Source organism: Microtus oregoni, unplaced genomic scaffold, assembly GCF_018167655.1.
Source record: "Microtus oregoni isolate MIOR12 unplaced genomic scaffold, Mior012 000022F_ref0000154, whole genome shotgun sequence".
Taxonomy (NCBI): Eukaryota; Metazoa; Chordata; class Mammalia; order Rodentia; family Cricetidae; genus Microtus; species Microtus oregoni.
In genome coordinates this window covers 16,307,046-16,325,167 of record NW_024543081.1, presented here as the reverse complement: position 1 = coordinate 16,325,167, position 18,122 = coordinate 16,307,046, and the positions used below count along the sequence as shown (strand labels likewise).

Genomic DNA, 18,122 nt, shown 5'->3' with positions numbered 1-18,122 from the left:
TGGTGCTGAGAGGAAGGGGCGAGTCTTGACTCGGATAGTGACAATGTGGGGGGACAGTAACTCTGCAGTGCCTCTGTTTTGCTTTCAAGGTTTCAGTTACTGCAATCTAAGAAAATTAAATGGAAAATGCTAGAAATAATCCATACATTCTAAACTGCACAATGCTCGGAGTAGTCCCGCCTGTGACAGCAATGATTTCTCTACCCGGTGTTTCTGCACTGTAGATGCCACCTGCTCATTAACCACTAGCACAACATGGTCTGTGTAGGGCTTGGCATCCTCTTTGGTCTCAGCAGCCCATCAAGATCTTAGGAGGAAAAGACTATCTGGTTCTCAACTACCTTGTGCTAAGAATTACCCTGTGCCAAAGTAGCCTTCCAATATAAATATTACAATTTTTTTCCAATATAAATATTAACACTCATTGGACTGAGCACTTTACTGGGTATGCTGCTGTATATAGGTTATACTTTAATTGTAAATTGAAAAACAATAGTTTGCAGATATTGTAGTTAGTATAAGCCATGGTTTAGTATGATTTCTGCATAATCTAAAATCCTTCCACACTTGAGTTTTATAATGTTTTATGATATTAGCAGTAAATTTGCTTTTTATTTTTCCAATTAGAAGACAACTTGACTCATAAGGACATGGCTCAGATGGGGAAGGAATTTAAGGCTGGCGTTGACTTGCAAAGGTAACTCAGGGTGGGTTTCTTGGGAAGGGCTGGTTCTATAGAAGGCAGCATGTGTTCTTTTTTTTTTTTTAAGATTTATTTATTTATTTATTTATTTATTAAGTATACAACATTCTGCTTCCATGTATGCCCGCATGCCAGAGGAGGGTGCCAGATCTCATTACAGATGGTTGTCAGCCACCATGTGGTTGCTAGGAATTGAACTCAGGACCTTTGGAAGAGCAGGCAATGCTCTTAACCTCTGAGCCATCTCTCCAGCCCCCAAGGCAACTCTTACAAAGGAAAGCATCTAATTGGGTGCTGACTCACAGTTTTAAAGGTTAGTCCATATCATCATGGCAGGGAACGTAGTTGGCACCCATGGGACTGGGGCAGTAGCTGAGAGCTTTAATCCTGATCCACAGGCAGGCAGGCAGAGAGAGATAGAGAGACCCTAGGCCTGGAGTGGACTTTTGAAACCCCAAAGCCCACCCCCAGTGACACACTTTCTCCAACAAGGCCACACCTCCTAACCCTGATCCTTTCAAACAGTTCCAGTCCTTGGTGAGTAAGCATTCTATGAGCCTATGGGGCCACTGTTATATAAAGCCTCACGCCACTCCAGGATGGCTGTGGGGGAAGGGTGGTTTATATTCTCAAAAGTCCCCACAATATCAGGGAAGTGTTTTCCCTGGGGAGAAAGTACTACAAGGGATGACTGAAATACTTTGGAGAGTTGATAAAGATTTAGTCAGAGACCGTGTTGGGCTCCAAGGACAGAAATCTCCCCACTCTAAGGTTTCTCTGCTGTAAGCCCCAGAGAGAAGGAAGTCCTCCTGGCCCATACGCCACACAGTAATATATGTGAAATAATACAACGAAAAGATCCCCTTTTCAATACATCAATGCATTCAAGGTCAGCCGTGCATTAGTCCAGATCCGGACCCAACGTCATGCAGAGGCTTATGGGAGGTGAGCAAGTGATGGCGAAATTTCCCAGGACTGGATGGGAGCTCACGCTATGCTGGGGGCATGGCTGCCCAACACAGGGGGTCCTGGACATAGCAGGCTACAGCATCCATTGCCTAAAGCCATGTAGAAACGAGACGTCATAGCCATGTAACACGTACCCTCTAACTGTAGATCTGTGTCCGTGAGTCAACCCACCGCAGATGGCGTGCCGTGCAGTCAGGCCTGTGATGGTTACATCTTCACTAACAAGGACAGACTTGCTTTCTCAAGTCAGTCCATACGATACTGCATCAATGTCCTACAAGATATATCATCTGGACTCGAGATGCTAGAGATTATTCAAAAAACAGGAGCTCCTGGATGGTGTTAGCACACACCTTTAATCCCAGCACTCGGGAGGCAGAGGCAGGCAGATCTCTGAGTTCAGGGCCAGCCTGATCTACAGAGTGAGTTCCAAGACAGCCAGGACTGCACAGAGAAACCCTGTCTTGAAAAACAAACAAAACAAGAGAAACGAGAAGCCCAGCAACTGTAGCCATAGTCAAGTCAGTCAGAGTGGAGATATGTTATACAATATGGTCTCCTTCTCCTCTTCCTCCTCCTCACCTCCCTGTGCTCCACACCGGACCTCCTCTTTCTCCTCCTTTCCCCAGGCTCCCTCCCTCCCTCTCTGCTTCCTGGGTCCTTTCTTGGTCAGGATAGTGGCATTCACCCCTCTAGGGTGGTACTCTAGCTCTTCAGAGCGGGGCTGGGACTGTCCCTAAGAACCATTCTGTCTTCTTCATGTCTTTGAACAGGGCCAAGGTCACCTCCAGGGTTGTCCCTCTTCTGGGATGCTTTTCCTCATTATACCAGTCACTTCCTGCAAAGGTTGAGCTCAGGGCTTTGTAGGAGATGTGGGAAGGGTTCAAAGTTAGTCATAAAAGCTGCCTGGAGGCCACATGGGCTTTTTCCTCTGGGAGGTTGAAGCTGTCTTTTTGTGTCCTCACCCACAGGGACAAGGATGGTGGTCCTCGGGGTGGAGATTCGACTGATGAGGAAGAAGTGGAGGTTGAAGATGATGCTCTAACAGATGAAGAACGAAGGTTTCTAGAACAATTCCACAGCTGGAGAAAGAACGAAAACAAGCGCATTAGAACACTCTATGCCATCGCTGACAACATTGACAAAAGAGACCGAAAAGCCACCAAAACCAAAGTGATGACTAACTCTGCGTCAGTCATCTCTGGAGCCATGTGTCTGCTGGGTTTGGCCCTTGCTCCAGTAACTGCAGGCGGAAGCCTGGTGCTCACTGCTGCTGGGACGGGTTTGGGGGCCGCTGCTGGGATCACCAACATCATGACTGATGTGAAGGAAGACTCTCACAACAAAAGCGCCCTAGCTCAGGCCAACAGAATCATACCTAGTAGTGACCAAGAGCTTGAGGAGGTCACGGGAAAGAAGACAGCCTATGCCACAGCCACCAGTGAGATTGTCTACAAATGTACGAGCGCCTGGGAAACCATCCGAAAGCACATCCGAGCCCTCCAGCTAACCAAAACACACCCCCATGTCGCCTCGGCTGCCAGCAAGCTCATGACTGCTGGCCGGGTCTCAACCCAAAGCAGCAGGCAGATACAAAAGGCCTTTGGGGGCACAGCTCTGGCAATGACCAAAGATGCCCTCAGGTGGAACAGTCTACCTGCCATCTTCTTTCTCGGCCAGGACATATATGCTCTCTTGAAGGACTGGGAGAAACTACAGGCTGGAAAGCCAACAGAGCTTGCAAAAGAGTTAAGATCGCGGGCTCAGAAGCAGGAGCGGGAGGTATCAGAACGCACCTGTCGCTATGAAAGGCTGAAGAAGGTGAGGGCTGGGTTTTGGAAGGGGCCAGGTGGCAGAAACTGGCATCTGTGGAGCCAGTTTAGAACAGCCATGGTTAAGGAAACCTTTGTGTACACGCATGTGTGTGTGTGTGTGTGTGTGTGTGTGTGTGTGTGTGTGTGTGACTGTGTGTGTGCATGTGTTGTGTTGTCAAGTTTTCAGGGATGTCTCTCACCACATGGCATATGGTAGCCCCAGAGGTCTTTTCTAGTTAGGTTTCTATTGCTGTGCTAAAGACCATGATCAAAAGCACTTTGAGATTGAGAAGGAAAGGGTTTGTTTGGTTTACACATCCGAGCCACATTCATGGGGGAAGCCAGCCCAGGAGCTTAAGCAGGACCCTGGAGGCAGGAACACTACTCACTGGCTTGCTCCCGCCCCATGGGTAGCTCAGCCTGCTTTCTTATGCCACCCAGGACCACCTTGCATAGTAAGCCAGATCCTCCCATTGCAGGCACTAAACCAAGAAAATGCCCTACAGACATGCCCACAAGCCATCTGATGGAGGCGTGTCTTCAATTGAGGTTTCTTTTTCCAGATGATTCTCTGTTAAGTTGCTCCCCAAACAAACAAACAAACAAACAAAACAACAACAACAACAAAAGCTAATCAGGACTAGATCCCAATAGTATCCAGGGCTCAGGTGCCCCTTAAAGAGCAGGAGGCCAGTCTTCAGCTGGCTTGGTTAGCCTTCTCTTTCTTCTTACAGCTTCCTGGTTGAATAGAATAGGTCTCCGAGTCACAGGGAGTGTTTGGACTAACTACCTTCTCAAACCCCATGTGGAATCTTTACTCCCTCTATATTTGGAGTGTGGGTGTGGTTAAGGTTGAATAAGGTTGAAGGGGTAGATAGAGCCTTCCAGGCCTGATGTCCACAAAAGAGAAGGCAGAAACTGGGGAGCCCATGCCATGCACCTGCACAGGGGAAAACTATGCAAAGGCTTCCTCTTAGGAGTAATCAGACATCTGCAAGCTGAGAAAAAGTCAGCATGCAATAGGAGTTGAACTGGCTAGGGACAGAGTAAACAGTCTGCCTCTCCCTGGGGTGCTGGGCAAGTGGTGAGCATTGAGAAGCACCTGTGGTGGCAGTAGTGGTGGATGGTTGTGGTGATGGAGAGTAGGGATGATTGGTGATGGTGGTGGAGGTGGTGATGGTGGTGGTGATGGTGGTGGAGGTGGTGATGGTGGTGGTGATGGTGATGGTGGTGGAGGTGGTGGTGGTGATGGTGATGGTGATGGTGATGGTGATGATGGTGGTGGTGATGGTGATGGTGGTGGTGATGGTGGTGGTGGTGGTGATGGTGATGGTGATGATGGTGGTGGTGATGGTGGTGGTGGTGATGGTGATGGTGATGGTGGTGGTGATTGTGATGGTGATGATGGTGGTGGTGATGGTGATGGTGATGGAGGTGGTGTTGATGGTGGTGGTGATGGTGATGGTGATGGAGGTGGTGATGGAGGTGGTGATGATGGTGGTGGTGATGGTGTTGATGGTGGTGGTGATGGTGATGGTGGTGGTGGTGATGGTGATGATGGTGGTGATGGTAATGGTGGTGGTGATGATGATGGTGGTGGTGGTGGTGGTGGTGATGGAGGTGGTGATGGTGATGATGGTGGTGGTGGTGATGGTGATGGTGGTGGAGGTGGTGATGGTGGTGGTGATGTGGTGGAGGTGGTGATGGTGGTGGAGGTGGTGATGATGGTGGTGGTGATGGAGGTGGTGATGGTGATGGTGGTGGTGATGGTGATGGTGATGGAGGTGGTGATGATGGTGGTGGTGGTGATGGTGATGGTGGTGGAGGTGGTGATGGTGGTGGAGGTGGTGATGGTGGTGGTGATGGTGGTGGTGATGGTGATGGTGATGGAGGTGGTGATGATGGTGGTGGTGATGGTGATGGTGATGGTGATGGAGGTGGTGTTGATGGTGGTGGTGATGGTGATGGTGGTGGTGGTGATGGTGATGATGGTGGTGATGGTAATGGTGGTGGTGATGATGATGGTGGTGGTGGTGGTGATGGAGGTGGTGATGGTGATGATGGTGGTGGTGATGGTGATGGAGGTGGTGATGATGGTGGTGGAGGTGGTGATAGTGATGGAGGTGGTGATGGAGGTGGTGATGGTGATGGAGGTGGTGATGATGGTGGTGGAGGTGGTGGTGGTGATGGAGGTGGTGATGGTTATGTAGTCCAGGCTGGCCTCAAGCCTATGATCCTACTGTCTTAGGCTCTCAAGTGCCAAGATTATGTGTTTGTGCCACAATCCCTGGCGTAAGCATTGTTAACTCACTGATAAAAATCACTATTAATATTAACGAGAAGTCTTTACTATAAGAACTCTTTCCAATGTTCATCTTACCTGTAGATAAGCTAAGATTTTGAGGGACAGGACAATTTGACTCCCTAGCTGGTAATTAACTGTTTAACTCCCTGGTTCTCTGGTTGCCTTGAGGGAAGAATTATCACCCAAGAGCCACTGAATGGTGCCCATGCCATCACTGGTTGCTTTGGTTGCCCCATAAATGCATGGCACTGACAGCTGCTTGCTGCTGAAGTCTAACTGCAGCTCCTGGGATCACAGCCCTGGAACCTGGATGGTTCCAGCTTTGGCCTTCACAACTCTCAGTGAAATGTAAATGATCCGGCCACCATTTCCACTGAGGAGCTTCTGCCGGTGCCCTGCACAGGGAATGCCTTAACTGGTGTTAACAAAGACTGTAATTTGCATGTGGATGTGCTATGGTTTGGGTCAAACACCCATGTTGGCAGTATACAAGCTGTTTGGCTCACTCCTATGCTGTCTGCTTCCAGGGTCACATTAGACCCAGTAAGGCTTCTCTCCCGTGGCCTTTCATTCGTCACGTGTAATACAGGCTGAGCTGGTGACACAGGGCGAAGGCAGCTGAGCATGAGAGGCAAGCAGACCACCAGTGGTCCCTTTCCCAGGGCAGCTCTCTACCCCATCCTCAGGAGGCCCCGCTTCTTAATTCTGTCACATGGGGATTAGGTTTCTCAAAACTAGGTAGTGATAAACTGGATTTGGTGACACACACCTTTAATTCCAGCACTCAAGAGGTTGAGGCAATGGATCTTCATGAGGTCAGGACCAGCCTGGACTACATACTGAGTTCCAAGTCAGTCAGGGTTACTTAGTGAGACCCTCTCTCAACAAACACATGCACGCACGCACGCACACACACGCATGCATGCACGCACGCACGCACACACACGCATGCATGCACGCACGCACGCACGGTAGTAGAAGACCCGGATGGCAAATGCTGGCACTGACAACTGCCTGGCTGGAAAGCAGCTGCCTAGTGAAGCCAAACCTGGCCTGGGACTCTTCTACTTAGTGACTTTCCTCCTCCCTCTTCCCCTCCCCCTCCCCTTCCTCCTCCTCCACCACCTCCTCCTCCTCCTCCACCACCTCCTCCTCCTCCTCCACCACCTCCTCCTCCTCCTCCCACTTCCACTCCTTCTCCCACTCCTCCTCCCACTCCTCCACCACCTCCTCCTCCCACTCCTCCTCCCACTCCTCCACTACCTCCTCCTCCTCCTTCTCCTCCTCCCACTCCTCCTCCTCCCACTCCTCCTCCTCCTCCCACTCCTCCTCCTCCCACTCCTCCACTACCTCCTCCTCCTCCCACTCCTCCTCCTCCTCCTCCTCCCACTCCTCCTCCTCCTCCCACTCCTCCTCCTCCCACTCCTCCTCCTCCCACTCCTCCTCCTCCCACTCCTCCTCCTCCTCCCACTCCTCCTCCTCCTCCCACTCCTCCTCCTCCTCTCATTCCTCCTCCTCCTCCTCCCACTCCTCCTCCTCCCACTCCTCCACCACCTCCTCCTCCTCCTTCTCCTCCTCCCACTCCTCCTCCTCCCACTCCTCCACCACCTCCTCCTCCTCCTTCTCCTCCTCCCACTCCTCCTCCTCCTCCCACTCCTCCACCACCTCCTCCTCCTTCTCCTCCTCCCACTCCTCCTCCTCCTCCCACTCCTTCTCCTCCCACTCCTCCTCCTCCCACTCCTCCTCCCACTCCTCCTCCTCCTCTCATTCCTCCTCCTCCTCCTCCCACTCCTCCACCACCTCTTCCTCCTCCTTCTCCTCCTCCCACTCCTCCTCCCACTCCTCCTCCCACTCCTCCTCCTCCTCTCACTCCTCCTCCTCCTCCTCCTCCTCCTCGACAGGCCCTCACTTACACCATCTGGGAAGGCCTTTAACTCATCATAACCAGGCTGGCCTCGAACTCACAGCTGTCATCCTGCCCCAGTCTCATGAATGCTGGAATTATGTTTACACCATGGAGCCTGGCTCTTCTTTTCTAACAAGACTTAGACATGGATAATTATACAATGCTCACCTTCTTTTTCTTTCCTCTCAGAGACTCAGAGACTCAAAGAAGAGGCCTGTGAGGTCTTTGAAAAGAACCATGGAGATTCAGCCTCGGCCTCTATCCTCCACTGAGAAAGCAAAGCCCAGGGGACAGCAGCGAAGACAAGCTGAGACCTTGGGGTTTTGAGATCAATAAAGGAGGAGCAGGGTGGGAGTAGCAAGGCTGTCATAGGTGATGCCTGAGACTCACACACAAGGAGGTGCCAGGAAGGTCCCTGGGTTCTCAGAAGGGAGGGCTCTGTTAACCCCACTCCTGAACCTGTCTCCCTTCTTCACTCTGACTCAACACCACATCCCCTCTCCCGGCCCCCGTCACTCACACAGAACACCAGATTGGTTTTTAGACAGATAACAGGCTTCCTGCTGGCCAGCTTCCCCAGTAATTAGCAATGATAAGGTAGGTGCGAGGATTCCCCGCCCACCTGGCCTCTTTGCTTTCTCTTCCTCTTGCCCAGGCCCAGTGGGAACTGCTGGCTCCGAGTCAGGTTTCCACACAAAGGCTGTCACTGGAACCTGCTAGGCCAGATTCCAGGGGAAGGACAGAGGGCGGCCTGTCTCCACTCTTCGGACCCCCGCGTCCTGAGCCCTCAGCTGGCAATCTTCAGCACTTCACCTGGCTGCCGGGTCTCTCATCTTAAAAATCCTTTTCCGTCTGTGAAAGTCACACATGGGTAGTACAATACACGCACACACACGCACACACACGCACGCACATGCACACACACACGCACACACACACACATACATACACTCTGGGAAGGCAAAGGCTGGGGGGAGAAACGGCACAGGAGGGTTGGGAGTGTGGCATATGCACACAGAACTTCCTGTTAGGTGTTGGCTGTCCATTGTTGTCCTTAGACTCTGCAGGGACCCTCCCTCCTAGTGAGTTGAGCCCCTTTCTCTAATCCCTCACTTGCCTGTGTCTGAACCTCCCACCCGGCTCTCTGAGGTACACAGAACTGCCTGCCTTCACCCCTTTCCACGGCAGGCAGGCATGTTGGCACACAGATGCTTGGGCTTAGGGGTATGGTGAGCACACACAGTTTACAGCTGTCTGTCTCCACCTGGGGGATACGTGAGTAAGGGTGCTCACTGCTGCCAGGGAGAGCTGTATCTCCAGGCCATGCCCTCCAGGCTCTGCTCTAAGGAAGGGGACTGTGTAAGAATTCAGGGCACACTCTGATTGGCCAGGAGGGGGGGGGGGTTAAGAATACAGGACGTACTCTGATTGGCCAGGAGGGAACTGAGTAAGAATCCAGGGCATACTCTGGCCAGGGTAATACAGGACGCACTCTTATTGGCCAGAACCAGGCTTTTCTGGGACAAGCCTTAAGTACCGAGGGAAGAGAAAGAAGAAGGTGGGTTCTATCTGCACTCCCCTTTCCCAAGTGCTGAGGGCACGACTTTTCTGCCACTCACTGTAGCGGAAGAACATTGACAGAAGCTTGCTTCGTGACTTTGGAGATGCTTTCCTCAAAACCAAGTCCACAAACTGGGATACCTGAGATAAAGGCCCCTCGAAAGGGAAAGGAGAGGAACCCACAGGGACGCTGTAATGCAGTAAAGAAATTTGAGGCTTGTGTATGCATGCATCCATATGTGCAGTGCTTAGGATGCATCAGGGCCTCATGCATGCCACAGCAATGCCGTATGGCTGAGCCGCACCGTGGCCCTGGCAGCTGTGGGAAGCAGAGAGAGACTGGGTCCACTGCACTGCCAAGTGGGGCTTGTTGAATGCATTTGTGACCTATGGACTTGAAACAACAATCAAATAACAAACTAATGAAGCTGGGTGGTGGTGGCCAAGCCTTTTTAACCCCAGCACTTGGGAGGCAGAGGCAGGCAGATCTCTGAGTTCACAGCCAGCCTGGTCTATAGTTAGTTTCAGGACAGCCAGAGCTACACAGAAAAACTGTCTCAAAAAAAAAAAAAAAACTTAAAAAAAAAGCAATAAGCTAACAAAAGCAAGCCCGAATAAACAGACTCCTGCACTGTGTCTTTTGGTGTCTGCTCCCATTGTTCTTACAACCATTCCACAGGTGTGTCTATGCGCAGTCTTCCCAGAAGAAGGCGTTGTAACAGGAGATGGTGCTTAGCCCTGACTGCAGCCCACAGCTTGAACTGTCCCCTCCTTCATTAGGGACTTCCACTAATGAAGTGGGGTTTGTTGGAGGCATTGTTTGGGGAGGTTTAGGAGGTGTGGCCTTGCTGGAGGAAGTACATCTGTCTCCAGGCATGGCCTTGGAGAATTTCAGACCACTTCCTTCTCCCTGCTGGGTGCTTGAAGCTGAAGAGGTGGGCTTAGCTTCCTGATACCGCTGTGTGTCTCCCCACAGTGTGGACTTGTATCCCCTTGGAACCAGAAGCCGAATACCTTCCTTCTCTAAGTTGCCTTGGCCATGACATGTTATCCCAGGATCAAAAGAGTTTTGCATTCTGTAAAAACCATCACTGGGCTTCTGGTAGGTTTCAACTGAACCTGTCGGCTCTTCGGTCAACATTAGCATCTACAACAGTAGTTCTCAACTTTCCTAATGCTGCGACCCTTTCATATAGTTCAGTCATGTCGTGGTGACCCCAACCATAAAAATGGTTCTTTTTATTTTTATTTTCTTTTTTATCTTTTCTTTTTTTCTTTTTATTTATTTATTAAAGATTTCTGTCTCCTCCCCACCACCGCCTCCCATTTCCCTCCCCCTCCTCCCCGCCACTGCCTCCCACTTCCCTCCCCCTCCCCCCATAAAAATGTTTTATCGCTACTTCATAACTAGTTTTGCTACTGCTATGAATCATAATGTAAACATCTGGGTCACGACCCACAGGTTGAGAACCACTGACCTACACAACATTAAAGCTTCCAACCCACAGACACAAGGTATCTCTTCATCCATATAGGTGATACTTCTTTCTGTGATGTTTACGGTTTTTCTCTGTAACCTCTTCACTTTCTTGGGTACCAACAATTTGAAGATGGCTTCTGCACGTGTTATGTCTGTGACAGTATCTTTCAGAGCTCTGTGACAAAAAATCCCTGAAAGGAACAACTTGCATGAGTGGGAAAAAATTCATTTCCGTTCACAGTTTCAGAGAGTCTCAGTCCCCTGGGGAGTGGGCAGTGTGGCTGAGTTCTCAACAGCAGAGGTGTGTGCTGGAGGATCCTGGCATCTTGGGGTCTGATCATGACTTCTAAAATCCCCACCCTTCTGAGTCACTTAGCCCCCATGCCTTCTAGCATAGCCGCTAGCTGGGGACTGTTCCAAGCATGAGCCCGCAGAGTCTCCCAGATCTAAACATTTACCCACATTGCAGGCTGTGACTAATGCCGTGCTCTAGAGAAGGCTCCGTGCAGCCCAAGAGACCCTGAAAAAAGGAGAAAATCTCATTCTCGGTTACCCACTTCCCACCATCTACAGAGCCCCCAGGGCTGATGGCTTGAACGAGGACCTACCCCTGTTAACTGAGAATCGAGCAAATGAAGCTGGCCCCACTTAAAACGATTGTATAACTGTCAAAGCCACCCAGCGCAGTGAGCACCAAGCATGGGACTCCACAACCCAAAGGCCGGAGCAATACAGTTTCTGAGTAATCTGATGCGCCATTGGAGGGTGCACCAGCCCAGAAGACAGAAGAATTAAGAGGGGGATTGGTGAGGTGGCTCAGCAGGGAGGGCCTGAGTTTGGTTCCTGAGACCCTTACGGTAGAAAGAGAGAACTGACTTCACAGGTATGGAGTGGCAAGTGTTGGCCCCCGACTCCCCATATCCAAAACAAATAAAATGCAAAGAATTCAGCAGAGGGCAGTCAACACTTGACCTTACTTCCTGTAGAGCTGTCGGAGAACGGGGCTCTGGCCTGAGTCATCTGAGAACATCTGGCCCACAGCTGAGCAGTGAGCCCCTCTCAGGTGCAAGCTTCCCCTGGAGCCTCCCTCTCACACTTCAGGAACAAAAGACCAAGTGTCCTGCAAGCAGGCAGGACCTAGGGACAGGAAAAGGAGGTGCTGGGCAGCTGAGGTCCCAGCCTAAAAAGCTAATGGGTAAACTCCTCCGTGGGGATCTGGGAGAGGGGCAGGGAGGTGGCTGCCACGATTTCCTCAGTGGAAGCACAGGAAAGAAAGGCACTTTGCAGGCAATATGTCACCTAAAGGTCACCTAAGATGATTGTGTGGTGTGTGCATGTGTGTGTGTGTGTGTGCACGCGCGTGCATGCGTGTGCATTTAGAAACTGCACTCTTTAGTCTCTCTGCCTTTTTTGTGGGGGAGAGGGAACAACAACAGGGTCTCTCTCTGAACCCAGAGCTCACTTGTTCCAGTAGACAATCCGCTGGGGGCCCCCTGGGCTCTTTATAGGCCACCACACTTAGCTTTTTAGATGAGTGCTGGGGATCCGAACTCAGGTCCTGATGCTCATGTGGTAGGCACTTTACCCACTCCCAAGCCAACACTTAAAATTTTGAAAATATTTACTTATTTTGTGTGTGTGTGTATTTGTGGGAACGTGGGCATGATCATATCCATGTGTCACACACACATACATACCATGGCGTGAGTGTGCAGGGTGTTAGCATGGCGTGAGTGTGCAGGGTGTTAGCATGGCGTGAGTGTGCAGGGTGTTAGCATGGCGTGAGTGTGCAGGGTGTTAGCATGGCGTGAGTGTGCAGGGTGTTAGTATGGCGTGAGTGTGCAGGGTGTTAGCATGGCGTGAGTGTGCAGGGTGTTAGTATGGCGTGAGTGTGCAGGGTGTTAGTATGGCGTGAGTGTGCAGGGTGTTAGGCATTTGCCTTTCCACCTTATTTGAGACAAGTTCTCTTGCTCGCTTCTATATATGACAGACAACTGACCTTCCAGCTTCTGGGGACTCTCTTGTCCTCATCTGTCTCCTCCTGGGTAGAAGCTGGGATTCCAGGTGTCCTAGCTATATGCTCTCACCTTCTTTGGGGATTTGAACTCAGGTCCTCCCACTTCTGTGGTGCGTATTTTAGCCGCTGGCCTATCTCTCTGCTAACTATTTTCTGTTGCGTTTGACCTTTTACAAAGATTTATTTATTCTTTGTGTGTGTCTGTGTGAGGGTATGCTGTGTGCATGCTGGTATCAGCAGAGGCCAGGGGAGCGCATCAGAGCCCCTGGAAGGGAATTACTGCTTGTTGTGAGCTGCTCAACACGGAGGCTGGCAATGAATGGTTCCTGGAAGAACAGTGTATTAGCTATTTTTCTATTGCTGTGATGAAGCACCATGACCAAGGAGACTCCCAGAAAGATGAGTTTGTCTAGACTTATAATTGCAGAGTGTTAGTGTCAAGATGGCTGAGCAAAGGTGTGGCGACTGGAACAGGGAGCTGAGGTCAAAGGCATACGCCCTCAAAACCCACTACTAGTGACCTACTTCTGCCCGCCAGACAACACTCCCGAACACTGCCACCATCTAGGGGTCAAGTGCTCAAATGCTCAAGATTATGGGGGACGTGTCATTCGGAGCCCCACAGGCAGCGGTGCTCGAAGCTGCTGTCTCCTGAGCCCTTTCTTTAGAATACGTGATGGTTGGGGGCTGGAGAGATGGCTCAGCGGTTAAGAGCACTGACTGCTCTTCCAGAGGACCCGGGTTCGATTCCCAGCACCCACATGGCAGCTCACAACTGTCTGAAAATGTAGTTCCACGAGATCTGACACCTTCACACCAACGAACATAATAAAGTTAAATAAATAAATAAATAATAAAATGTTAAAAAAAAAAAAAAAAAAAAAAAAAAAGAATACGTGATGGTTTGAAATGAGAAATGTCCCCTGCAGACTCAGGCATTTGAACACTCCGTCTACAGTTGGTGGTGCTGACTGGGGAAGTTTAGGCGGTGCAGCCATGCCAGAGAAAGCCCATCATCAGAGACAGGCTTTGAAATGCAAAGCCTCACCTACTTCCTGTTTGCTTTCTCTGCTTTATACTTTTGGCTCAAGATGTGAGCTCTCAACTTCCAGTCCCTTCTTCCACGCTTCCCACCATGATGGCATTCTTATCCTTCTGGAACCCTGAGCCAAAATAAACTCTTATTTATATAAGTTGCCTTGGACATGTTTTTTTGTTGTTGTTGTTTTGTTTTTGGTTTTGTTTATTTGATTGGTTTCAAGACTCTGTGTAGTCCTGGTCATCCTGGAACTCTCTGTAGACCAGACTGGCCTTGAACTCAGAGATCTGCCTGCCTCTGCCTCCCAAGTGCTGGGGTTAAAGGTGTGCGCTGCCACACCAAGCTGGTTATGGTGTTTTAACACAGCAATAGAAAAGTAACTGATACAGAATATTAAGTATGCAGCTTAATTTTTACATTCTTACTCATTATACGTGATCAAGGCATCAAAGCTAGCTCCCTAAAGCTCCTTATCTTGTCCGCGGTCAGCATTCACTGACTCTGTTTTCTATGGTCGTAATAAACATCTGTGAACTTTGTTACTTTAAACAACACCCATCTATTCTGCCAGTTCGGTGTAAAAAGTCCCAGCAGCTCAGCTAGCTGGCAAGCTCTCCTTGGCTGGCCCAGCTCTTGTCTCGTTGCTGTGGGACAGAAGGCACTTCCAGGTCACAGTTGTCGACGGATCTAATTTCCTTCCAGGCTTCCCAGAACATGCCTGTTCATGTGTTCTCTCTCTCTCTCTCTCTCTCTCGTCACCTTTTCTAATTGCCACATTTCTTTCACCTGCAGACACAGAAAGGTCCTACCCAGGTGACCCCTGTGTCCTACGGTCACAGCAGCAGTTCTATCTGCAGAGTCCCTTTGCCCCATGTAGTCAGTCACAGGTGACACTCCGTGGCAGACTCCTGTGCACCCAGGCTGGACAGTCTTTACCCCAGTGTTGGCTGAGGATTTGGGGTGCTCCCAGACCCCAGCTCCTCTCCTGGTCTGGTGTGCTTCCTTCCTCTCTGGCTGTTGCATGGACTCTCGGCTCTGTAAAGCAGCAACAGGGTGGAGCTGGGCTCCGTGAGCACACTGTAGGGAATCCCTAGTAAGCTGCCTTGCTCATCACTCTGGGGTCTTTGGTGCACAGGTGCCAGCCCAGTGTGCAAGCCTGCTTCTTCTCAGTGATTTCCCCCTGGGAAATCCACACAGCCTTCATTCCCAGCTTTCACCAGTCTTCACAGCGGGGCTCCACAGCCTGTGGAACTGGTGTGGGGGAGGCATTTGGAAACACCTGGAAGCTAGTAAAACCCTAGAGCTTGCCGGGTCATTCTGGGGTGAGCTGAGAGAGTCGATGGCGGCAGAGTGACAGTGACAGTGGGCTCAGAAGGGTTCCGGTGCAGCTGAGGCCAGACTCTTGTGGAAGTGGGATTCAGGGTGTTCACACCAGTCTGTAGAGATGATACTGAGGATGTCCACGGGCGTATTAGCCACTCTCATACTCCTTCTGGCCCATGTTTCTCAGGACAAATGGCTAACGGTGGTGCCTATCAGCACACCAAGGCACCGCTGGCCTCCAGGGCCCCTCGGTACCTGTGTCTCCTCTCTGCTCTTGTCACCCCGCCCCTACCCTAAACTTCTCCAGCTCATGGGCTTCTCTTCCCCTGTTCTCATTCCTATGTAACCTGCCATTCCAGCTACGCACTGTCTTTGCTCCTCCCCCCATGGCCCAGCTCAGTTTATGGGCATGTTTAGTGACCACTTCCTGTCCCTGCTCTGTCTGTGCTCTTTCAGATGTCTCTGGCTGTTCTCTCCCTCATGTTTACAATAAAAACCTTCTCCTGAACCATACCTTGGAACGGTCATGTCCTCAATTTATACAACATTATAACTTAAAGATGGCCCCTAAGCACCCCTTTTTACTCATATATAACCTTTGATATATATATATATATATCCCACAATATATATATCCCACAATATCTTTATTATTTATATATATAATATTTATATATATATTTATATATATTTAATATATATATATATCCCACAATATCTTTAATCACCAACTTACACTTCTAAGAACATTGACAGTGCGATGCCCAGTCTGTACCCACCACTCATCTCCAGATCTCTCCTCTTGCAAGTTCAAATTCCACCCTGAGACACTACCCCTCGCCTTGCTCCTCCATCAGCTCCGAGCGACCTTTGTTTTTCTGCGCTAGGCTTTCTTCATATAGAGAAAGCCCACCGCATCTTTGTCTTAGAGAGGGGGGAGAATCGGTAAGCCAGACATTTTAAGTGTTTATATAGAATGTAATTAATCAAAGTATCTTTTCCCTCTTTGTCTGTCTGCCAGGATCCATCTGACTCATGGCCCCTGAAATCCACGTTGAAGCATGTATTAGAATTTTCTCCTTTAGGGTGGGTGACACTGTGTGCCTAGGTCTCATTCAGAACATTGTTCCCATCACAGGACACAGGGGTCCCTGCTCTGGCTACTGTGAATAGAGCTGCGTGCTGTTGGTCTCCATGTACCTTTCTGAGAGCCTGTGTGGCAGCCATCTCTCTGTCGCTGTAGGACAGAGACTCTGTCACCACCAAGTCCCGAGGCTGTACACTTCATAAAGAGCTCTATGTAGCTCATAGCTGTGATGCTTAGCATTGAGTTCACTGTGATGAGGGCTTCTCGGTACATGATGTCACTGTGGGAGTCTGCTGGAGAGGGTCTAATCCCCAGACAAGCCAGAGAGGGATTTGAGGAGAGGCCATTATGGTGGCCACAGGCTTCATCTCCTGAAGGTTCCACAATCTTGTGACATTGTCACCTCCCTAATACCTGGGCTGCCACCTACTCTGGGAAACGGCCTCTCTTCTCAGTAAGTTCTTCCAGTAAATGTTCTCATAGACCGCCCAGAAGAAGGGCTTTTAGTTGATTCTGGATCCAATCAAACTGATGAACGAGATTAAGCTGCAAAGGAGGCACTCATCAACATGTTCTTATCTGAATCTTTAAAACTGACTTTCACTGCGATTTTAATTTGCATTTCCTAAGGCAATGGACACCTTCTTTAGTGCCATTTGTCTCAGGTTTATCTTTCGAGAAATGTTTGCTCTTAGTTCTTTGCTCCTTAAATCAGGCTGGTTGGCTCTGCATTGCACAATAATAATGTGTTGTGTTGTTTTGTTTCGTTTGTTTTTGTGTAAACCTTCTATGGTAGTTTGAATATAATTGGCCCTCATAAGCTCATGGGAAATGCCACTATTAGGAGTATATATAGCCTTGTTGGAGGAGGTGTGTCACTGTGGAGATGGGTTCCCCCGCTGATCAAGATGTAGGACTCTCAGCTCCAGCACCATGTCTGCCTGCATGCCGCCAGGTCCCACCATGATGATAATGGACTAAACCTCTGAACTGTAAGCCACTCCGTTAACTGCCTTCCTTATGAGGGTTGCTGTGGTCACGGTGTCTTGAGGAAGCCCTATGGTTTGGGTCTGCACTGAGGCCGCTGTCGGGATCTTTGGTATTCCTCAACTGCAGGCCAGATTGCTCCCTGCCACCCAGGACACTCCATGACTTTCCCCAAGAGCCAGGGAGTAGGCAGCTCGCTGTCTTCGGGGCACATATCTCTCTCTAGAAAAATCTGATGGTACTCTCCTCAGAGTGGGAAAGTCGGCCAGAGGCCCCTCCTGCTTCCCCAGAGGTGCACAGATAGGCTGGCCCATAGCCATCTAAAATGATCTTGTCCAGGAGCTGGAGGGAGGACCCAGGCTGTTCCTGACACTGCTGTGAGGCCTTGGGGCTGCTTTGTGCAAGCCCACTTGGTCTGCAGTGCTGGCTTCCTTCTCACAGGTTCGTCCCTTGGAATCTGAGCCCACAACTCAGAAGTGCAACCTCAGAAAAGCCTTGCTGTGTATACCACAGGAAGGCTGCAGCCAACTGCACGGGTCAGCCCCAGCCACCTGGGAAGGCTGCAGCCAACTGCACGGGTCAGCCGCAGCCGTTCGGGAAGCCTCCTAGCAGACAAATTGACGTAGAGCTGTGATTCTCAAACTCTGTAGACTATAATGAGCCAGATTCGGACCAAAGGAATTCAGAAGGAAAACTGAACGGGGACCTTTTTAAAGGGCATTTTAGTTAATAGAATTTTCTAGCTCCATCAGGTGGCACAGGCTTGTCATCCCAGCTATGTGGGAAGCTGAGGCAGGGGGATCACAAGTTCAAGGCCAGCTCCATGAATTTCCCTTACAAATGTTTAAGCTGGATGAGAACACCAGAGAACTATTGGCCATTGCAGGGCAAGTTGACAGGACCCCAGGATGGTCCGTGAACCCCGCCTCGTG

At 50.2% G+C, this 18,122-nt stretch overlaps 1 protein-coding gene across 1 annotated transcript; it reads left to right on the top strand.

The window, feature by feature from the left end:
- The first annotated feature begins 650 nt into the window (after positions 1–650).
- LOC121461468 (apolipoprotein L6-like) lies at positions 651–17,824 on the top strand. The gene is made up of 5 exons (XM_041672552.1): positions 651–697; positions 2,644–3,493; positions 15,304–15,367; positions 15,974–16,061; positions 17,704–17,824. Exons 1-5 carry the CDS (start codon positions 651–653, stop codon positions 17,822–17,824), a joined length of 1,170 nt encoding a protein of 389 aa, XP_041528486.1.
- The last annotated feature ends 298 nt before the right edge of the window (positions 17,825–18,122 follow it).